We start from the raw sequence: 24,145 nt of genomic DNA, 5'->3' as shown, positions 1-24,145 counted from the left end.
TTCCAGAGCCTCCTGGAAAAATGGGGTTTGCAGCCCTTTCAAACTTCCATTTCTGCCTTCTGATGGTGAAACAAGGTCTGAGCTGCAGAAAGGCAGCAGGGAAGAAGAGTGGCTCTTCAAAAGGGGATTAACATTAATTAATTAATTAATTAACATTAATTAATTTCTCGGTGCCTTCTGGAAGCATGTGTTTGTAAAATACATTCTCTCTGAAGTGCCTGGCTTTATATGTGGACCTGCCTCAGACACAACTCATAATATAAATTCATATGTGCCCTTCCTTCATTTCTCTGTTCTCAGATTTGTTCTCCCCCTCAAACAGTTTGCAAGTCTTTCAGGCATTTTCTGCTTTCATATTTCAATCTCTTTTTTGTTCTTTTTTTTGGCATTTTTTTGGTCACCTGATGTCTTGCAGCAGTCACATTTCCCTCTCTTGCTTTTTCATTTTCCTTACTGCCCACCAAACACTAAATTGTTTCCATCCAGGCTTCTTACACCCACTCCCAAATTCGAGGTGGCAATCACACCATGGTTTTACTTCCCTCTTGAAACCTTTATTTCTCTCCATGCCTCTCCTTTCCCCAGAATGTGTCTGTGTAGACTCTTTGCTGTCGCTTGGGACAGCAGGGAACTGCCCAGCACAGGCTCTTCAGCCTGTCTCAGTTATGAGGAAAGGTGGATTTGGATCCACAGAATCACTGAATTAGGTTGGAAAAGTCCTCCAGGATCTCAAGTCCAACTGCTGACCCAGCTCTGCCAAGGCCACCACTGTCCCATGTCCCCAAGTGCCACATCCAGGAGGGTTTTAAATCCCTCCAGGGATGGGACTGCACCACAGTCCTGGGCAGATTTTACTGGGGCAGGACATCCCTTTACAGGAGAAATTTCTCCTAATATCCAACCTTGGTGCAACTTGAGTTCAATCAATCCCAAATCCCCCTGGCTGTCCCCTCCTGTCAGGGAGTTGTGCAGAGCCACAAGGGCCCCCCTGATCCCCCTTTTCTCCAGGCTGAGCCCCTTCCCCAGCCCCATTTCTTTCTCCAGCCCCTCTGATCTCCCTCTCTTCCAGGGCTCAGCAGTTCACCTTGCTCACCCCACGTGGGTTTGCTCAAGGACAATTGAATTTGAGCACTGCCAGCGCTCTCTTCCAGTCAATCCTCTGCATTTCAGCTCTAGGTTTTAGTTTTATTCTCACTCAAAGACTCCTACAATATTTGGACATTTCCTTAATAGATGTTCTCATCTCCTGTTTGAAAATAATGGTTTGACTCATCTGTTGGAGGGAGTGAAATCCGTGTGGACAGAATTGTGTTTGCTGCACATATGGAAAGGAACGAGACATCTTCTTGTAATCTGCAATGTTTGTAATAAAATTAAACCAATCTCAACAATTTGTATCCCAGGCTTATTTTCAAAGGACATCTGAATCAAATACTCCTGTTTTCAGTTTTGAAATTCAATGACAGCTTGTTAGCTTGCAAGCTGGGGAGAGGGAGATGCCTGCCAAGGTGAGTCTCTGGTTACTGATATTTTCCATGATCTGCTGTTTCCTATTACTTTGCTAAAAAGGTGTTTCCATTACTGTTCCTGAATATAACAATGGATATAAACTCTGGTAAAGATGATGAGTCACTTTTAAGAACTCAAAACTGAGGGTGGAAAAATAGCAGCAAATTTTCTTAATTTTTTTTTTTCTTTTTTATCCAAGACTACAATTTCTGCAATTTCTTTGCATGGCTCAAAAATTGCTCACATGAAAGACAATGAATAAGAGAGCAAACGTGTCCTTCTGGGTCAAAATGAAAACTCTGATTTTTCCTAACATGCTGAAGAAAGACTTTCCATATACATTTTTTTTTATTTTTGGGAACCTCTCTCCTGCTTTGTTCATACTCATTTTTTTTTTTAAATCCAGAAATATTTTCCTCTGCATTCTTGAACTGATCAGAAAAAAATCACTTGAAAAGATGAAAAATTAATTTTTCTGGAAGGGTGTGAGATCTCAGGAGCAGCAGCCTCAGGGAAAGGCTCCTCTTGGTCCCCCTGAGCTCTGGATTGTTTGAAGACCCTGTGAGGATCAAAGTGACTCCAACCCAAAAACTTTCCTCTATCCCTGAGAACACGAGCGAATCTCTGACAGAAATACAGCTCACAGTAAATCCCTTCCCTTAAAATGGCTCAGAGGGACATAAAACTTCCAACTTCCTGAAGTATAGGGAAATTAAAAGTGGTTGGAGTTTTTTATTTTTATTTTTTCCCCACTATATTCAGTCCTTCCCATAGCCAGAGTATATAGGTCCCCAGTTCAAGTGCTGCCTGGACTCTATATGAGGCTGTTGGTTTTGTTCTCACTGCTCTGAAACTACTCTCTATAAACAGGTTGTGATAAGTTGGTAACAAAAGCACTGAAATTTATTATGTGTCTAGCAGTGGAACATCAGGGAAAGGAAATAATAACCAGACAAAGTGCTTCACAGCTTTAGTGGGACAATCAAAGCCTCACAAATTCCCCTAAAACATAGGAGGGAATATTTCAAAGGCTTCACTTTATAGAAAAAGCTGCAAAGATTTGTTTCAGCAGTTGTAAAACTGGCATGGAGACAAGTTTTGCCCGTTTCCTTTTATCCAAAGCATTTTTCACAAAGCCTTAAAAATATTATCTTTGTGTGCTCCGTTGTCTTCTTGAGTTTCCAGCTCATCTGATTTGTCTGGCTCTTGTCACTTTGCATCTCTCATGACTAAAGAGCACAGTTACCAAATCTAATGGATAAAGGAACGGAAAAGGCACCCATGGACTTGGGATCCCATCTAGTTTTTCAGGATAAATAAAATTCCCCCTTCCTAGAGCATCCCAGGGTTGGGAATTGTAGGACCTGTTAGTGTCACCTGCCTGCTTCCAAAGGCTCTCTGAAAAATAGCAAAAGTGTGGCAGAAAAAGGAACTTTAAAAATGTTTAAAAAGAGATATTTACATCTTTTCATTAGTGTGGCTTAAAAGCAAGTGTGCTGAGAAGAATTTAGAGGGCCACTGAAATTTAACAGTATTGTTAAAATAAATGATATTTCAACATAATCATGCCAGACCAGATCCAGCACTTTTTGTGACACCACACTGCAGTTTTCTGCTGAATCCAAGCTGCCCAACTCTCTTTGTCTAACTGTGATGATATCTGGTATTTTATCAAATGATTTGGAGGCTATGAACTGATATTCAACTGCCAATACTCTTAAATGCAAGAATAAGCACAGGAGACTCCAGGTAAGCTGAAGAGAGGAATTTAACCTCAAAGTGTAAATCAAGATCTTCGATTTTGGAATTTGTTCTTTCTTATAACCCAAATATTTTATTAGGTTTGATTTCTTGAGACAGCAGGAGTAATAAGTCTCTTTCTTTCTTTGCTGGTAGAACAAGGATTTTTCAAGGCTCAAATGTATGAAAAAATAAAAGTATTTTATGGGATATCTTAATAGAACTAGGAATGGCTGGAATATTGGGTCACACTTACTTGATACCCAAATTCAGCCATGAAAAAGAATTTCAGCAGGATATTCACAGACTATGTAAATGTACATGGCAGATTCCTAAAAATGACACAATTCCCTGGGATCCAGAAGAGAAATTGGAGTCCAGCAGCAGCTCCAAGGCTCACAGCAGAAATGTGTGTTCCTGTCTGCTACTGAATCCTCTACATCTCCATTCCCTGTTTCTATTCAAAAACAGAAATGCCTGCAATTTTCCAGGAAAAAATGGTCAGTAATCACTGATGTTTATTTCTAGGCAGGATGTGAAATAGGAAGTGATTTGGAAAATTGCATCCACTGCTGCTGGGGGTGGTGGCAGACTGGGAAACCCCTGGGCTGGCTGGCAGTGCCCTTTTGGGTACTGAGAAATGCAGAAATCAAGGGTTTCACACTCTTGGGATGCTGTGAAGGAGTCACTTTCTGTCCCTAACATATTTTCTTTTGTCCTTATGTGACATTAAGGATTTCCCACATTTTTTCTTTGCTTTTATCCCCCCAGTTCTGTCTCCCATCCCTCTGTGTGGGGGAAGAGGGCAGCAGCTTTGTGGGGTTTAACTGCTTGGCTGGGGTTAAACCATGACAGAAACAGAAAATGCTCCTAACTGCATATTTTTAATTTTCCTATCAGTATTTTTATTCCTCACATGAAAATAAAACCCAAAGACCCCTAAAGTCAAAATTTATGCTTGAAGGCTCCTCATGAGAAGCAGCTCTGGCACCTCTCAGTGCCTCCCAGTCAGAAAACACCAGGAAAAAACAAGATTTCTTCCAGTTTTGTTGACTCTGCTTCATCTCCTTTCCTCTGCAGGCTGCTCTCCCCTCCCTTGTGCTTTTGTACTTCAGCACATTAGAATATTAGGTCAAACACCCTCACTAAAAAATATGCTGTACAATATTTCTCATTTTTGCTTGATTTTCTCTTCATCTGCTGGAGACATCAATGGTAATTTCCCCCTCAGAGGTTTGCCCTTTGATCATGCCAGAGTTTCCTATAAATATTATGTCAAAACAGGGCTTCCCCAGCTCCTTAAAATGTGCTCAAATGCACCATGAAAAAAAAAAAAATCCCTTATTAATCTTGGAATTATTAGGAATTTTTATAATTTCCCCACTCCTTGCACATTCTGAATAATGGGATACAGAGCTTTAGGTGTCTCTGCTCTGGATAGTGAGCAAAGGATCACATAATGATTTTTTACTAACACAGAAATTGCTGGATTGCATTGTTTTTCCCAACAGTGATGGTTTGAATCCTCGTGGTGGGAGCAGAGGGAGGGATTATTTGCTGTTTGCTGTGGAAACCATTTCAAATCCAATCTGTGGGGTAATCTAATTAGAGTGTGAATGATGATCACAGTAGGTGACAGGACTGTCTTCCACAAACTTAAACCTGAATGTACCTTATGTTGTCTAATTTTAGGGGCTGCAGTGACAGGAAGAGTGTTTTGCAGAGCAGGTTATTGAAATTTATATATATACACACACACATAAAACTTATATACATGAAAATTAAATATATACATAATCCAGTGGAAATGAATAGTTCAAAGAAATGTAAATATCGCTCTGCAAAATTAAATATCGACCTGGATTTCTCTTTTTTATTTTTTTTCTCTTTCTGGTGGAAGGCGCTGGATGCAAGCTCCTTTAGGGCAGGATGGGGAACAAAGAAGCAGTCCCCAAGGAAAGGTGTCCCAGAACAACTTCCTGGGGCAGGAAGGGTTCCCAAGCCTTTCCCAACATCAGAATTCATCTTGGGCATCTATCAGATGCATTTTTGGCATTGATAGATCAACCTCACAGCTCAATTCCAGACTGTGAGCCCCACTGAAAGCTTTGCTCTGCATCACAGCCCTCCCCACCAAGCTCACACCGAGGGGTGTGCTCAGGCTCTGAGCAGGAAGAGCTCGTGGATTAAATCTGAGATTAAATTTTACAATAATTAAACATGAAAGCATTATGCAGTGATGAGTGCAGCAATTGGTACAGTTGTTTTCTGGTTTTATATGCTCATCTCCTCTGGTAAAAGAAATATTACAAGCTCCAGAATATAAAGAGTATGGGGATTGTTGAGGTAATTATAAATCAAGGCAATCCATGCATCCTTCCATCCATCCTTCCATCCATCCATCCATCCATCCATCCATCCATCCATCTATCCATCCATCATCCATCCATCCATCATCCATCCATCCATCCATCATCCATCCATCCATCATCCATCCATCCATCCATCCATCCATCCATCCATCCATCCTTCCATCATCCATCCCTGTCCATCCATCCATCATCCATCATCCATCCATCATCCATCCATCCATCCATCATCCATCCATCATCCATCCATCCATCCATCCATCCATCCATCCATCATCCATCCATCCATGCATCCATCATCCATCCATCATCCATCCATCCACCATCCATCATCCATCCATCCATCCATCATCCATCCATCCATCATCCATCCATCCATCCATCCATCCATCCATCCATCCATCCATCATCCATCCATCCATCCATCATCCATCCATCCACCATCCATCCATCCATCATCCATCCATCATCCATCCATCCATCCATCATCCATCCATCATCCATCCATCCATCCATCCATGCATCCATCATCCATCATCCATCCATCATCCATCCATCCATCCATCCATCCATCCATCCATCCATCCATCCATCATCCATCCATCCATCCATCCATCCATCTATCCCTCCATCCATCCATCATCCGTCCCACCCATAGATAAGTAAATCTGTTAAGAAAGGGATGCACACAAAAATTAGCAGTGAGTTCACTGTGGAGGATGAGGTGAAGGGTAACACAGGGCTGGGGGCTGGCAGCCACAAAGTTTGGGGTGTCCTGGAGGTGGAGAGAGCCCAGGCAGGGGGGAACATGGATTTGGGATGGAAGGTGGAGCCTTTGACAGAGGGCACTGCCAAGATAACCCCACCAAGCACAAACAGCGCCTGTCTGGGGTGGATAAACAGGGAATATCAGGTTGGACTGGAGGGAGAGGTGACACCTGGAATTACAGCTCCATGGGGATGACACTGTTTAGTTCTGGCAGGGAAACTTCCAACCAGGTGTGGATGAATTACAGGTTTAAAGGTGGAGAGTCATTGTTTGAGAAAAAGCACATTAGTACAAATCTCAGGGGTACACCTTGCTTGTTTAACAAACAATTAAAAAAAGATTATGGATTATTTTAATACATCCTTAATGATCAAACTCTATATGGAACAAAAATCATAAAATGAATCTTACAAATTGTCAAATAAAATGTAAAACCTGGAAAATGCAGAGGTAGAATAGGCAAATTCAGTCTAGAAACACTTACTTTTACAATGTAACATTTTAACTGGAATTAAGATTTAAAACAACCTAACAATGTTCGTTCTGGATTTTTAATCAGTGGAAACATTTTTAATCAGTGGGAACATTTCAGTCTTACCTGTTTTGTGTTATGTGCAAGGTTGGGTAGACTAAATGAACACAGTGGTCCCCTCTGGTTTCTAATCTATTCAAAAAATTAATTAGATCCTGTTCCAATGTTGATTTCAGCTTTTACAAATCTATATATCCCTGACAAATCAAACAAAAGGTCCACCTTAGAAACAGAATTAATGCAGGATTTTAACATTAAAGTTAAAGAAATATTTTTTGAGTGTGAATTGACTGTTTGGTTGTGTGTTCTCCTAGGCACAGATTTTTGTATATATAATTTTCTCAGGAGAGAGCACAAACCAAACTTCTGGAAAGTGACACCTCCCCTCCCCACCATTGGGACTAATCCTACATGGTTGTTTTGGTGGGGGCTGTTTTTGTTACTGCTCTGAAATGTTTTAATTTCAAACTGAGAGTCTCATTGGGAGCCCCCAGCCATGCTGAGAGCAGCAAGGGCTGCCTCATTTCTACTAACTCCAGCTGGAGAAGGGTTGGATTTAATCCATTCCACACACCCCAATGAAGTATTCTTATTTTCTCCTTGTGCAGGCTGGGCCATATTTCACTTCAAGATGAGTGGACTGGAACTGGAGAGCGATTTGTCGTGGGTTTGCACTCACAGCACACAGGAGGAGAGGCTTTGTGAAATCCCAGTCTCTCCATCATGTGAACATAACACACCTCCCTCTTATACACCTGAATGTTCTGAGAAAATTACATCCTCAAGGAAATTGCGCTTTTTTCCTCCTACTTCTACTGCTGGAAGTCCTTTCTAGTGTTTGAAATATTTTGTTTCTAACACTTGAAACCATTACCTGCCTTTGGAACAACCGCTGCCCTGGCAAAGAAATGTTTTGTATTTGCTTTTATGGGTGGATAAACACTGTTCCCTTAAGCTTGTCCAATATAGGGAGCAACACATCAACTGTTTATTCTATTAAAACAGTGGTTTTGTCAGAACTGAAATAGAATTCTGGATAACTGTTGAAGTCAGTGAGTCGGGGGTCTCTTTGAATTCTTCAAGGAAAAATCAGAGTACAAGGATTGAATTAAAGTTAACCCCACAGATAACTGAACAATTAATCCCTTCCCATCATTCCAGTCAGGCTCCAAAGCAGCCTTGGAACAGTCAAGCTTTTTCCCCTGGTGAAACAACAACCAACCAACCAAACTTGCAGAGTAAACTCACCCAGTTTTGGCGAAAGTCGCCCAGTATCTCATCATGGAGCGGCTCAGGAGCTCCTCAGCCTTGGTGTAATTCACCCTCCTCTCCAGGGGCAGCCCGAACACAAACTCGATCTCGTAGCCGTGCATGACCCCCATCCACTCGGGCCAGGGCAGCTTGGAGGAGCGATGCTCAAAGAAATAAAAGAACACGTGGTGGCCCAGGCGGGCGAAGCTGGTGCTGAACTCCAGCGCGGGACAGATGATGTTGTAGTCGCCGACAGCGTCATCGATGGCATCCCGGTAGTGCTCCGGCTTTGCCACGTTCTCCCAGTCCGTGTACTGGAAGATGATGGATTCTATCGCCAGTTTGCTCACTCCTGGGAAGGCCAGAGCTAAAGCTGCTTCAAACTGGGTTTTATTGATCAAGCCATCGCTGTCCTTGTCGAGGCCAGGGACTCCATATGCCAGAAATGACAACCCTTCATCTTTATTGACGCCCACCAAGACCTGGGTCTGTTTGAAAAGACCTTTCTCCATCAATACTTCTGGCATGTCCTCCAGAAAATCCCCATCCACGCTCGGACAGAAATGTATTTGTAAAAGAGAAGCATATGGAACAGCAAAAATTTCATTTTCCAGTATTTCCTTTGGGTCCTTGCCTTGGAGGCAGACAATGAGCTCTGACTCGTTGCTGGTGGGACACTGGAGCTGTTTGGCCAAAGCCACTGCTCTGTTCCTGGCCTCAGAAGAGGTAATTGCAGCCCAGGGGGCATTGGGAGACCCGCTCTGCAGGATGGCCCTGGTGAATAAAGGGTGGCTTCCAGGAGAAAGGAGGTGATAGGCGACAGAGGCCGAGCCAGCGCTCTCTCCAAACAGAGTCACGCTTTTGGGATTGCCTCCAAAGGCTGCTATGTTCTCCTGGACCCACTGAAGTGCCAACCTTTGATCAAATAAACCTGCATTTCCAGGAGCTTTCTGGTTTCCTGGCAAGGACAGAAATCCCAATGCACCAACCCTGTAGTTCATGGAAACCACAACCACTCTTTCCACCCTGGCCAGAAACTTCCCATCGTAGACAGGCAGGGAAGTGGACCCAGACTCGAAGCCACCACCATAAATCCACACCATGACAGTGGCGTTCTTGGGCTTGGGAGAAGGAATCCACACATTCAGGTACAAGCAGTCCTCACTCAGGTTGGTTTTTGGGTTCCACATCTCCGACCCAGCAAAGCCCGGGTACGTTGTGTCTACGTGCTGGTAACAGGAGTTTGCGTGTTTGGTGGCATCCCAAACATCCGCCCATTCCTCCCGAGGTTCTGGCTTTTGGAACCGCAGCCTCCCAACGGGGGGCTGTGCATAAGGGATTCCCAGGAAGGCTGTGACTGTCCCCCCCAGCACCTGCAGGCTGGTCCCTCTGACTTTGCCCTTCTTGGTTTCAATGATGTCCTCAGGCACCACCTTCCTGGCGAACATGGACAGCAGGAGAAACCCCATCAGGAACAAGGTGGAGAGACTTAAATAATTTGCCCAGATCATGATGCCTGGAACACAGGACAAAAAATAAATTTAAAATTAGTGTTGCAATATATTAGCACCCAAATGGTCTGTTAAATAAGAGTGTAGGTCATCCCAGGGGCATTGAAAATAAGAAGGTGCTGCACAGAAAGCACAGAAGTTTTTAACTTATTGGTAAGTTCTTCTTGATTATTTGTGCTACAGAAACTCTGTTCAGTATTTGGCCAGTACTTCAGAAAAATTCTCTTGCTAAAACTGTAGAACTGAGGAAGACAAACAAGGAAAAGGTGAAATCATAAAACAGGCTCTGACCACTGCAGATGATTTACCCACCAACCAAAGCCTAAAAATAATTTCTTCTAAGATCTTGTTTTTCTAGAGCATCTTAATCAAGTTTACAACCAGCAGAGTCAACAAAGCAGTCACACTTCCATTATTTAGAATCAATATTAAGATACTAAAACATCAAGGATTTTTGAATGTATGAAGATGGTGCCTTGGGTACGATCTGCTCTTTCCTTCCTGAGAATTTTTCTGAGTGATAATCAGTATTACCTTAAAGCTAAGTATATAAACATTGATTATGTATCACATTTAAGCACCCTAATAATCGTATTTACCCCAGCCTTTTCAGCACCATCCCCTTGAAACTGAAAATTCACAAAAAGCCTATTTGCATAAATCTATTTCTGTGGTTTACATATCTGAAAATGCTCAACAAAGCTCCCTTCTTTTTTTTTTTTTGCCTGTTTCCCTGTCACACATTGCATGCTCTGTCCTGTCCCTTTAAACAGGCCATTCTTTGTTAATGAGGAGCACTCATGTCCTTAAAAGGAATGAGGATAATTTCTCTGGAAAATACAGCTGTGGCCTAATTTGAGCTCCTCCTGCTTGTGTGCCTGTTCTTGGAAAGAAAATGCAGCAGAGGGGAGGAAAGGAAGATTTTGTGCAATGGGGTTCCTAACTTTGAGACAGCATCAAAGAAGCAGGGAGGAATCTTTCAGGGACAATATTTTCAGCATTCATCTGAATAGACAGAAAATAGATAAATTTTAGAAAACATTAACATTTATGCTCTGGTTGTTTTGTTAGAATAAAATAGATGAGGTGGTGAATGAGATCGATAGCCTTCAGAGTTGGTCTTACACTCCACCAAGTCTTCATTTTGACTGACAGAAACCTGCAATTGTTCCCTTTTTTTGTTAAATATTAGAGATGTGATTTGTCAGCTCACGGGGTCTAGCAGCTCCCAAGGAGTTTGGGTCAGCACAACTCGCCATGGCACAGGCATGAGGCTCAGTCACACGTTCACTGGATTTTGGCTCCCCTCCCTCTGTGCCAGGCATAATCATGGAATATTCGAGTGTGAAAGAACTCCCAAGGATCATGCAGTGCAGCTCCTGTCCCTGCACAGATGCAGGATGTGGGGTTATGGTTGTTAAACTGGAGAAGGGTTATGCCCAGCAGAAGGCCCTGTGGGAATGGCACAGCTGCAGGAGGGACGGTTGGAATTCGGCTGGGGGTGAGAGGGTGTGAGTGAGCAGAGAGCCAATTAGTGACAGTTGGGGGAGATTGTGATTGGCTGGAGGAATGCGTGGACAGTGTGTGAACAGGAAGCTGATTGGCTGGAGGAACCCATGGACAGCATGTGAGCAGGAAGCTGATTGGCTGGAGGAAAGCATGAACAGTGTGTGAGCAGGAAGCTGATTGGCTGGAGGAGCATGTGAGCAGGAAGCTGATTGGCTGGAGAAATGCGCGGACAGCGTGTGAGCAGGAAGCTGATTGGCTGGAGGAACACCTGGACAATGTGTGAGCAGGAAGCTGATTGGCTGGAGGAACACCTGGACAGTGTGTGAGCAGGAAGCTGATTGGTTGGAGGAACACATGGATAGTGCGTGGACAGGAAGCTGATTGGCTGGAGGAATGCATTGAGAGCGTGTGAGCAGGAAGCTGATTGGCTGGAGGAATGCATGGACAGTGTGTGAACAGGAAGCTCATTGGATGGTAGAACGTGTAGACAGCAGCACAACAGCCGAGCCAACCAATGGGTTTCTTTTCTGTTAAATTCTGTTAGGTTCAGTTTGGTTTCAGTTATGTCGGGTAGAGTTTAAAGGTATAAAAGGGTGTGATTTCTACAACAGAAGAATCTCTTTGGTGCACAGGGGGGTCTGTGTCACTTTGTTCCCCATTGCTACACATGGCTGGCCCCATTTTGGACCTATAAGGCAGAGCAGAGTGTGCAGATTGCTCCAGTAGTAACTCTCACTGGGTCAAGGAACCAGCTGGAAAAGGATCTGGGGAATGATCCAGGAGGAGTTCGGGAAGGGACTCAGGAATCCAAAAGTGCACGCACCTCACTCAGAGGGTGATTAGACCAGTGGGAGCAAATATAGGAGGCGGAATATCCCTGGAATAGCACAGGAGCTTGGGCCAGGTACGGTGACTCCCACATCAGCAATCTATTCTGATAGATTTCTGATATGAAACTGAGCGCCTTGCTGCACTGGGTGTCTAATCAAGTTAAAGATTTTCCCCTTAGTGGGCCCCTTCAATCAGAAGCCTGGCAAGAGGTAGGGTAGAGCCTTTTTGATATCACCAGAGTTTCAAGGTTTTTGGGGGACAATTAAAGGAGGTTGTGTGAATGTTGGCCATTTTGTGGCTTTGTGAGTTAATTCCCCAAACCCTCAGCACCACCAGAACCCATATAAAACCCCAAAACTGACCCTAACCCCATGGAATTGCCCTATCCCGAGATTACCCCAAGCCCTGCAGAACTGCCTTACCCTGATACAAATCCCTGCTTGGGGGGGACCCCTCTGCGCTCCCTGCCCAAAATGACAGCACAATAGTCCAGCATTGCCAAAAGTGCCAGGAGGCCACCATCAAGGAGGGTGACTTCGTGGTTGTTACAGCCTGCCCAGTAATGTATGTGCCAAACCAACAGCTGGTGTGCAGAGAATTAGACTATAAAGTAATTAAAGAGCTGAGGATGCTAGTTTAAGAAATAGAAATCCTCCCGTCATACCCTAAGCTACCTAGAATCTATCAGTACCGTGTACATCCTCTCACGCCAAGACAAAAAAGCATAATGGAAATGGTTCTAACAGCAGTGCAGTTTGCAGTCTAACCAAGTACTGTGTACAGTCCAGGTGGATGCTCTGCAGGACAGAGATCCAGCAATCATCATTGCACGGCTGAGGGTGGCCAAGATGCACACACCATTCACTTACCTACAAGTAAAGGTCCAACTTTAAGCATGGACAGAGGATGAGCAGGAAGCTGTTTGGGTGGAAGGGCGCGTGGAGAGCAGCACTGCAGCTGTGCCAGCCAGTGGGTGCCCTTCTGTTAAGTTTTGTTAGGTCTTGGTTTGGTTTCAGTTATGTTGGGTGGAGATTAAAGTATGAAAGGGCGTGATTCCTACAACAGGGATCTCCTTTGGATTCTCAGGGTGGGTCGGTGTCACTTTGTTTTTCATTGCTGCACACAGGCCCCCAACAATCCCACCCTGGGCATCCCTGGAGCTCTGTCCAACCACTCTGGAGCTCTGTCCAAACCCTCTTGGAGCCCTGGAGCTCTGTCCAACCCCTCTGGAGCTCTGTCCAAACCCCCCTGGAGCTCTGTCCAACCCTCTTGGAGCTCTGTCCAACCCCTCTGGAGCTCTGTCCAAATCCTCCTGGAGCCCTGGAGCTCTGTCCAAACCCTCTGGAGCTCTGTCCAACCCTCCTGGACCTCTGGTAGCCTCAGGGCTGTGCCCATTCCCTGGGGAGCCTGAGCAGTGCCCAGCACACTCTGGGGGAAGAACCTTTCCTGATCTCCACCCCAAACCTCCACAGAGACCAAAGCAAGAGCCTGTATTTACCCCAGCTTGCTAAAGCACCCAAGCTTAAATCCGCTATTTTTGAGAGAAACTGGGCATAACTTACGCAGTTTGCTGAATATTTCCAGCCTGCTAAACCAACACAGATTTGGGATTTTTTTTTTTACACAGCACCTTTCATTTTAAAACTTTAAAACTTTAAGGTGATTTAAGACAGGCAGTGGAAGGAGAAATGAGAAGCATGATTTGGGTTGCTCTGTAAATCTTTCCTTAACAATTCATTAGTGCTGAGAATCCCAGGGCTTCTCTCAGCCCCTATGCAAAACCAAACCCAAAATCCTGAAAAACCACCAGAGCTGGGAGAAGGATAATGATGAAAAAAGGGTCCACTTGGGTTTTGGAGCACACAGTAACGCTATGAGATTGTAGAAGTTATTTTTCTAAGTCTGTTGTTGTGACACTGAATTTGATCATGACCAACCACAAGCTGGAAATAATAAGATATTTAAAATATTGTCATTATGAAGAGAGAATGACTCTAAGAAAAGCAGGAGACTTTAAAGTTCCTCAAGATTAATCCATCTAAATAGTAATTAAAATTACTTCTCCTCCTGCACTTTTCTGTTAATTAAAAAGAGATGGCAGGAAAACAATGTAGCTTTGCAAAATATAACTTTGCAAAGCAATAGTTTTAGATTATAATATCAATGAGGAAAATAAAAACCAAAAATTCAGTTCTGTATCTTTAAAATTAGCTCTGTCATCAAAGAAAAAATTGGATCAAGCTTGGAAAGCACAGAAGTTTTGTGCTGCTGAATGAGAGAGCTCATCTACTCTCAGGTCACTCTGCTAATATTAACAAAAGTAGCAAGTGACAGAAGATTATTATTACACCTTGAATGCCTGGCAAATATTACATTTAATAAGGATTTTAATCCTGCTTTAAACCAATCTCAGCAGCGTGAAGCACACCGAGCAAAACAAACATTACTTGATTATTACAACGAGAGTAAAAGGGTCAGAAGATTGCTTTAGCTCATCAACACCCACCCAGCAGAGTTTTATCATGCACCGTATTTGCACATTTTAAAAAGCTGCTGCTGTAGTAGTTTTCCCCCAGCAAAAGTTAAACAGAATCTACTTTTGCATTCTTATTCAGCGAGGAACACCATTTATTTCAATGCCTGTTTCCTCCCCCTTTGCAAATCTTTACCCAGCCAAAAAAAAAAAAAAAAAATCTATACACCGAACTACACAATCGCTATTTAAACAGGAAAGATGGTTGAATTAATAAGTGATTTCTAGCTCAGCTTAATTTACTTAGCCCAGGACCCCTTGAATAATGCCAAGGTCTGCTACACACGCTGCTCACTGGTTCCATTTGCAGAGCAGAGGCAGCTTCCCCCGGAGAGCAACAAATGGGCAGAGCAGAGCATTTCCAGAGATCCCAATCCCCGCGCAAATCAAGCTGAACTGCAAATTATCCTGGCAGGCAGAGACGTGCAAAGAGAGAATCACTTACCCCACTTCTGTTCCAAGAAACCAGAAGTTTTTAAGAGTCAGGCTCTTGGGATCCCTCGGGGGAGATGCAGCGGTGCAGCTGCTGCTTTAAGCCTGTAAATTGGCCAGTGCTGACATTATAATCAACTCTTTCTGACATGGAGCTCGCGAGAGTTGGCAGCAGCCACTTGATCTGCAGGCAGCCTCTGCCTCCCATCCCACATCTGCTCCCAGAGCAGCCGTGGAAATGCTCCAGGGACACCCCCAGGCTGGGCAAAACCAGGCACACAGGGGTTTGTTCCATGCATGGGGCATCTATTTTATAAGAATAAATAGAAATGTAAATATAATCATTCACGCCTCTCTTTCGTCTTGCTTAGAGCACTCTCTCACCTGTAATTTTTAAAATTTATTTCTTCTTTTTTTTTTTTCTGTACTGAAACCTCCTATTTTCGTTGCAAATAAGTATTTATTTTTGGTTTTAACGAGTGTGGCGGATAAAACAGGAATGTGCCCTGCCTGGACATGTCAAACACCAGCTGCATCACTTGGCTCCTGCCCATCCAGGCCATGGCACAGATCTGCATTGTGCCCTTCTGATTTTAGGGTTTAAAATGAGCTGTCACACGCTGCTGCTCTCTTTTCTTAGGCTTCAGACAGGAAAACACCCCTGGTGCTGAGCACACCTGATATCCTCCTGCCTCACAACAGCATCTGCTCTGTAGCTCTGCTCTGAAAAAATTGAAAAAAACCCATTTTTTCCACAATTTAAGTTTTTTTTCCTACTGTCCACATTTGCTTCCCCCTTTAGAGCTGAGCACAATCACCTTCCCTGTTTAATAATGAAACTACAGCTCTGTTTCAATTACACAAAAGCAATATTTGGCAACGCAAAGAACAGGAATAAAGCAGAAATAAAAAGTTAAGGATGAAGTTTATAGACCTTAATATGGAGATTACATTGGGGTTTTTAAAGCCAGCATGGGAATTAGTGTTTTAACAGAGGGAAGTTCAAGAAAGCAGGATTATTTCATTTCTCCTAGTTATTTTACTACATCCTTTAATATCAGAGCTTCCACAGGTATTTACATGGCTATGTTCACTGGACAGAATATGTCCCACTCCAAACCTAAACCACCATGGCAGGGGCTGGAACTGGCTGATTTTTAGGATCCCTTCAACCCAAGCCTTTAGAGGATTCCATAATTCTATGAAAAAACTCCCTAAACTTTCAGCACAGAGCTGTGAGATTTCAGAATTCTTCACCAAAACTGTTAACTCAGAGTAACAGAAATAATTAATAATAAAATAGGATTAATTCAGAGTTATTTCTGGCTGATGAAAACCTTGCAGGTGCAGGGAGCACTGGAAGGTGCCACTCAGGCTGAGGCAGTTCTCAAGGTTTCAGCATTCTCTGCCTTCCTCTGCTGCCTCCTCAGCCCATCTGGGGACGTGCCCAGGTGACACACGCTCCCTTCATTTCTGTGACATCACAGGGATGAATCATGACCCCCAAATCTTGTTAGAGGCCACTTTAGAGCAAATTTCAGATGATTATGGCCATGCTCATGCTCTCAACCTCTTTGCCTTGAGCAGTAGAGAAGCAGCAGGAGACTCAAACACTAAAAATGCTGCTCTGCCTTCATCTGTTTTCAAACATTGTCGTTTTTGTCCTTCATTTGCTGTCAGGGCTGTGCCTTCCCCTCCCTGCTCCTCTTCAGAGAGCCCAAGGCACCCTGAGCTGCCTCCTGCTCCTAGGAACTGCTTTGCTAAATGCAAAATGTGGAGTTTTCTGACAAGGTGACCCTGGGAGAAGTGAATCCACTGTCTCAGGCTGTTTCCAAGGCACCAGGAAATGCCAAGTTCAGCCTTGGGGTTACCTGGATATCTTCAGGTAACTGTCAGACCTCTCCACTACTGCCCTTCAGCCTGACATTACACTATCATGCTGTACTTTTAAAGAAAACTAAGCCAAATTCTGTATTTTTTTCCCTTTAATTAAAAAAATTAACATATAAATTAAAGTTTCACAACTGTGTGCTGTGAGAGGAAACACTTCTTTTAGTTATTACTTAGCTTGCTAAAAATACCTGTGCGAAAATGAGAGATTAAATACATTTAATGCCCTCAGTAATTGTGTGGAGAGTCATCATTTTCTCAGTGATCCTATGGGAGAGTGGAAGAAAAGGAGGTGCAAACCTGTGGGTGAAATATTTTTAAATATACATATATATATATATATATATGCTGTACACCTACATACATATATGTATTTAAACTCCCACTTTTATGGATTTTGCCTTCTTTTTAAAAATATCTCTATTCATCTATCTAATGAGGTTTTATAAGGTTATGTCATATTTTAAATTTAGGGCAAGGTTCTTAAAAATCACCACAAAATATAGAAGTGTCTTTTTGTCATTTCATGTGTACTTGTGAAATCATTGCCACATGGACATAAGGAGTTTGATCAAAGAAATGTCCAAGTGTCTGAAGAAATGCAAGCAAAGTTCAGCTGTAGGGAAAATTAATATTTGTTAGTCTAAGAATCTTAGAGAACAATAGGTATCATACATAAATATATATAGAAATGCATAAAATGTGTATTATAAAAATATAATATTTTATTAGGATTTAGCTTATTATTAACTGCCCTTCAGGATGTTACCTAGGTATTATTAATATCCTAAGTCACACACATCCCATATTATCACAGAATCATGGAATCACAGAGTGGTTTGGGTTGGAAGGGACCTTAAAGCCCACCCAGTGCCACCCCTGCCATGGCAGGGACACCTCCACTGTCCCCAAACCCCATCCATTCTGGCCTGGGACACTGCCAGGGATCCAGGGGCAGCCACAGCTGCTCTGGGAATCCCATCCCAGCCCTTCCCACCTTCCCAGGGAACAATTCCTTCCCAATATCCCATCTAAACCTGCTGTCTCTCACTTTTAAGCCATCTCCTCTTGTCTTGTCACTCTGTGCTCTTGCAAATTCTTTCCATTTATCTTCAGGACTTAGCAGAGCTGAGAAATCTTTGAGAGAGAAAAATATTTGGAAGAATACATATCTCATTCGTGGTGGAAAACACAAGCCTCCTTCCCAAGGTGTTCTCTGAACCTTGCACATTAAGAATCCCAATCACCAGATTTGGTCCTGCCCTTCCAAACCAGCACCTGGGCTCCTGCCAGGATAACTGGGCTGAAAATCTTTGCAGGTGTCACCTCAAAGTACAGAATGTCACACACCAAGAGTGGGCATGTCTGAGGAAATACATGAAAGCAAGAAGCATCCTTATTTTTTTAAAGGCTGAGAGGGAAATCAAAAGGCAAATTATATCCAAACAATATTTGATGTCGTTTCTGTGAAGATGTGGGGGGGCTGTTTTAAACTTGAGCCTTGCTAAACTCCCCTGGGAGGGCTCAGCTCTGTCTCTGATCCCTGGATTTCCACACCGAGCATCTGCGTGACCTTGGCTCGGACCTCTGAGCAAACCAGAACATTGTGAGAAAAATCTGTGAGGGAAACAAGTAAACTGGAGCTGCAGAAGGTCAGGCTGCAGGCAGGGGGAGATTGCTGAGAAGGGGACAGTTAGCAGCTCAAGGACTCGTGGGGAAACACATCAAAGCTGCGAGCTGGGAAATTTTCAGGTTTAAAAAAAAAGCCCACAGAAGGTGGGAGCTCAGCAGCAGCAGCAGCAGGAGAAGGAATTTCTGATGCTCAGCTCTGCAGCCACGTTATTCTACTGTGAATATTAGGAAATAAATCATTGCCTTGTCCTTTGAGCATATCCTGCTTGCAGAGCATCTTTTCATGCCCAAACACACTGACCCCAAAAGGTTACACCTCTCTACCATTTCTGTATTTCTGTTTCCAAATCTCACCTGCATATCCGTGGGTTTAAACCCTAAATAACACCCTAAATAACCCTGGACAGGAAGTGTTGGTACAGATGACTGTAGCTGATGGTCATACCCAGCTGAAATTCTGATATTATTCTGCTTATTCCAAAAGGCCTCACCCCAGAGGGGCTTCCAGGACCAGCAGAAATATCCAACAACAGATCTGAAGGGTAATGTGAAAATATCAGGAAAGCTGTTTCAGATACACACCATGAAAATGGGTACCTATTTATTAAGTATACAGAAGACACTAAAACTCATGTAAGCCATTAAACATGATTATATTTCCCCCTTATTGGTTCAATTATGATCTGCTGTACCTTTCTGCTTATTGCTCTAATTATAGATCAGTATAATTTCCTCTTTATTAGAACAATTATGGTCTGTACCTGTACAAATGTCTTAGAGAAATCACAGCCACTGAGAAAATACAGCCAGTGAAGAGATAAAGCCATTATTATTATTATTATTATTATTATTATTATTATTATTAGTGTTCACATATTCTTAGTCCCTTGTGCTATTACATAGTTCCCTATTTGTCTCATATCGGGATCAGGTTCAATAAAGAAAATAAAAAATTATTAATGTGTACTCAATATGACTTGCACATCATTATTGCAGCCTGGTGTTTAGCTTGCAAGAAAAAAACTAATTAAATTTTAAGTTAGGTTTCACAGATTTCTGCAGACAATTAATTAATTGACTGTATAACTTTTTTCCCTTTCTGTTTCCTGTTTTTTTTTTTTTAACCTATACATAGTAGAGCTCTAATTGTTCAAAATAAAGATATCTGAATTCCATGATCACCTAACCACAGGAGCTTCAAATTCACCATTTTATGTCCTCCCATACCAAAACTCTGTGAATAACTCAGAAGTTTGGTGGATCAACGAGCTCATTTGAATCTCTTAAGTAAAATTTGCAGCTGAAAAGTTGGAATCCTTCAAATTCCCATTTCAGGCTTTGTCTAACATGATCCTCTGCACCCACAAAAGAGACATCTCTGATGGAAATGCCATAAGGATGTTCAAAAGTTCAGCCTAAGCCACTGCAGTTTTCAGATTCCCATTTCATCCAACATGGTGAAAATAGGAATGAAAAATTTGATGCTGACACCAGGACCTGCTGGGAACTGTGGGTGGGAAGTTACAGAGGGAACAAGTTCAGTCTGTCCCAGTCTGTCATCCCATAAAAGGGCTCCTGAGTGTGGCACTTGGGGGTGGTTTATTGGGGGGCTTGGCAATGCTGGGTTTGTGGTTGGACTTGATCTTACAGGGCTTTTCCAGCCTGAATGATTCTCTGATGTGCTGGCCAACCTCAGCACACGCTTTATTTTTCCTCTTCATTTCAAATAAATATTCCAGAGCCGTTTTCCCTTTGTTTTCCAGCAGATTTGTTCTTTTTGGCTGTTCTGTTTCATGAAAGAAATATAACTTTGGGTGTAAGAGATGACCCTGGAAGAGGTTGTGCTTATTTTGTTATCTCTGGAGCACCACATGCTGACCTCTTCCAAAGGATCCCAGTGGGAAATGGGCTTGGGAAAGCTCTTTCCCAGCAGAGAAACAAACTTCTCAGGCTGGGTGACTTTTCAGCAGAAGGCCACATCGTCCTGTGGATGTGCAAGTGTTGTGTAAGCAGGAAAATCTCATTATAAACATCTGTGCAAATTGTTTGGGATGGGCCAGGAGCAGATAATCCATCATGGGGCCATCTGCTTGAAAAAACAGCCCTGTCAGAACAGGTGGATTCCTGCTGAAGTACAGCAGGCTCCCTCAGGTGCTGCTGTGTGTTTATTTATTAAGTACATAACATTAAGTGAAAGATAAGATGATGTGCAAAATATGTCCCTCAGCATGGATTTTGAGGGTACAAATCAAAATATTGAGGCCACATTGATCCCAAAGCTTATCCATGGAGAGCTATTAGGAAATATTTTATTTTAGAGGAGTTAGAATTATCTTTTATCAGTTTAATAACAACACATTCTGTTCATGACCATCCTGCCCTATGCAGATCCCTGATGGTTCACACACCCCATAAACTTCTCTTTCCTTCCTCCCACTTTTATTTGCACTATGGAAACTGTACAAGCCTAAAACACCAACTTTTCCAATCATTTGCCCTCTATCATGTCAGAGCATTTTAACTCCAAAAATGATCCTTGAGTGTTTTTCCCTCAGCAGGAGTTGCAAGAGGTCAAAACAGGAAAGGAAAACTTCAGTGCAGGGCTGGAGAAGCTGGCAGAGCTCACAGACCTCGGCTGGGGAGAGGAGTTTTAGTGGCTGCAGGAATGTTCTGATCCTCTGCTCATTTTCTCCCTTTTGCCTGGAGGCAGGTTCAGTACAAAATGCATGAAGAGAGTCCAGGGCCTGAAAGAATTTCTGTTTAAGTTGTCAGACCAAGGAGCCTGGGAAATTGAAGGATGTGCCTGAGACCATAAGAAAAGGCTGGATTGCATTCAGACACCCAGAACTTCAGGACATTACCATCTTTTTTGGTTTGTTTTAAATACCCCACTTTTATAGAGGCAGTTTTCTAGATTTCCTCTCAATATGTCACCAAAAAAAGGACCTTGGGATGGTAATCTTGAATAAAAGCATCATTTCCATCTATTCCCCTCAGTACACAGAAGTCAGCCCTTGGGATTCAGATTTCCTAGAAATCACTACAGGCACTAACCAAAAGATGTTATCCAGAATATTCCTCAGCTGGCAGCCACCCCCTGGGGAAGGAAATTCCCTTGGGATCACCCTGCCAGGACCTGCCAGTGCTTCTGGAGCCACCAGCACAACTGTGAATCCTGTGTGCACAATAATCCATCCCAGCCAAGGTGGCAGTGAGGATTCTGCCTGGAAATGGATTTGGAAAGCACAGAGGGAACCTCATGGCTCAAACCCCCATCCCTTCATTTTTGCCAAAGCAACAACTCGCTGACGCTGGAGGAAGCCCACAGGTGGGTGGGTGGTGCTGGGCTTCACGTGGATTGCCTTCCCACAGCTTCCATAAAACAGAACCACAGCATCATCAAGGCTGGAAAAGACTCTCAGCCTCTTTCCCAGTGCCCCTGGAGGAATAAAGCACGAGGGTGAGGGCTTGCTCAGTGAAAGCATTCGAGTGATTTTAATTTTCGTGTTCGTGCAAAAGGAAAAAAAAAAATAAAATAAAGAATAAATCCTATCACCAGCTGCTGGAAACACTGGCGGTTTTGAATGTCACACGAAGAATTGGAAGTGCCTGTGGGGTTGCTCCTCTGATTGAGCCCATTTGTACCTGTGTCACAAATGAGCTGCCCTCCCCACTGGAAGGACATTAACCAGTGGCTAGGATTTAACCACTGAAAAGGGAAAAGTAATTTTCTCACCCTCCTGGGCTGCCTTTCCTCTTCTCCTCCTCCTCCTCCTCTTTTATTCTCCACTCCCCTCCTAAAATTTTACTCACTATTCATGTTGCCAGAATATCTGCAGTGATGTTATTCCATGCAGAGTGTAAAACAATTCCTCTAGTAAATGTTAACAGCAGCTGTAAAACAGCAAAATAGCACCAAGAAAAGCAATCAATAAAAATCCGTACAAAAATTAAATATTGGTGCATGAGCTAGGAAAGGGCCTGAATCTGAGTGTTTTATAGAGAAACCTGGAAGCTGTTCCAGAGAAGATGGGCAAGGAGTAAAATTTATCAAATGTTGCTGGGATAATTAAACCAGAAGAGACAGGAAACAAGATGTGACCAAAGGGAATGTAAGGGAATGGATCCAGCTCTTTCCATGCTTCCCAAATCATGGCCCCTCTGGGCTTAGGTGATCCCAGAGTGTCACCATGCAAATGATTTTCAGCTAAAGCTGAGACAGGTGTTTCCATGGCAGGTGCCTGGGAGGGGGAATTTCGTTTGTGCTGAGCATCTGGTGCATGGGAAATGGGGATTCAGTCTTTGGGATCAGCTCTCCAGAGTGGGAAGGGAAAAAAAAATACAAATTAAAAAATATATATAAATAAATAAAAAGAAAGCAGAAGGCCTGCAGTGCTAACAGCAGCATAACATTTTGCTTGGAAAGCTGTGCTGGGCCACTCCATCAGCTGGCAGCAGCTTCAGTGGAAAAATCCTTTCCATTTATGACAAGTGGCCTCTGGTGGGAGCAGAAAGGTGGGACCCACACACAGGGCACCCCCACGGGGATGTCAGGGGCTGACAGAGCTCTGTGGAAATGTTCATGGGAAGCACTGAGGAGCAGAGAGGTGGGACAGAACCAGCCAGAAACGGGACTGGAGATTTTGGCAGCAGCTGGAATCTCACAGCAGTGAAAGGAAGAGGTGGGGTGAGGGCAGACCTTGAGGAGGAATCTTTGCAAAGGCACAGGAAGGGCTCTGGCACCACCAGGATGAAATGAACCCATCCTAACCCAGTTATTAGCATTGTGTCCCTTTGACACCATGCCTGGAGTGTTTCTCCACGGGGCAGCTGCTGGGCTGCATCATGTCAGAGCTATTAATGGCTTTTAATGTGATCCCCTGGATCCTGACAATACCTGCCATCAGGCAGGCCTTAATCACAGATATTGATATGCTTAAACCATTAAGCAAAGACTCAAAATATTCTTCATTCACAGGAAAATTATGAAACTTCAAACTAGAGCACAGATCTAGTGCATGCTGGAAGAAATCTGAATTTTTATTCTCCATGTGTCCACTTTTCTTGGGTTAATGACTGAGAGCTGCAACCAGCTTTTCAAAAATATAACCAATAAATATTGCCTCTCATTTCCCTGGCAGACTGCTTGCATCACTTTAATTTAGGAAGCAAACCGTGTTACAACAACCACAGACATGCAAATCAGGCAAAAAATGGTACTCGTTTTGTTGCTTTCCAAATTTAAGCTGACCTAAATAACTTAATACAAAATTTACAGCAGCAAGAACGCAATTTGGGGGACAAATATGGGAACACAGTGAATTTGTAGGGCAGAATTTGGAAAATATGTGTACTGCAAGCAGCTTTCACTCTGGGGGCAAACACAGTGCAGACCTTCTCCATTATCCCTTAATTTAGTGAGGAAAAAGGAGAATTTTCTTTTATCCCAGCAGGAAAACGGGTTGTTTTCTGAGTGGGTGTCTGACACTCATTTGTCAGCATTTTGCTCTCTACAAATACCTGAAAGGGGGGAGTCACACCCAAGTGGGTCTTCAGGTGAGAGGTGACAGGACCAGAGGGAATTTTGACGGGAAAAAAGGGAAGATTTCCTCACTGGGAGGGTGAAAGGCAATGGAA

The 24,145-nt window shown here is 43.2% G+C and overlaps 1 protein-coding gene across 1 annotated transcript in view; it reads right to left on the bottom strand.

Annotated features, from left to right (window-relative positions):
- The window catches only part of BCHE (butyrylcholinesterase), a 31,035-nt gene extending 15,845 nt beyond the window's left edge, over positions 1 to 15,190 (bottom strand). The window contains exons 1-2 of the mRNA XM_033069280.2: positions 15,000 to 15,190; positions 8,168 to 9,686 (exon numbers count right to left, since the gene is read on the bottom strand). Of these exons, the coding sequence (XP_032925171.1) occupies positions 8,168 to 9,681 (1,514 nt within the window). The 5' untranslated portion in view covers positions 9,682 to 9,686; positions 15,000 to 15,190. The remainder of the gene's footprint in view (positions 1 to 8,167; positions 9,687 to 14,999) is intronic.
- Between the last annotated feature and the right edge of the window lie 8,955 nt (positions 15,191 to 24,145).

Source organism: Catharus ustulatus, chromosome 10, assembly GCF_009819885.2.
Source record: "Catharus ustulatus isolate bCatUst1 chromosome 10, bCatUst1.pri.v2, whole genome shotgun sequence".
Taxonomy (NCBI): domain Eukaryota; kingdom Metazoa; phylum Chordata; class Aves; order Passeriformes; family Turdidae; genus Catharus; species Catharus ustulatus.
This window is presented reverse-complemented; position numbering and strand designations above follow the sequence as displayed.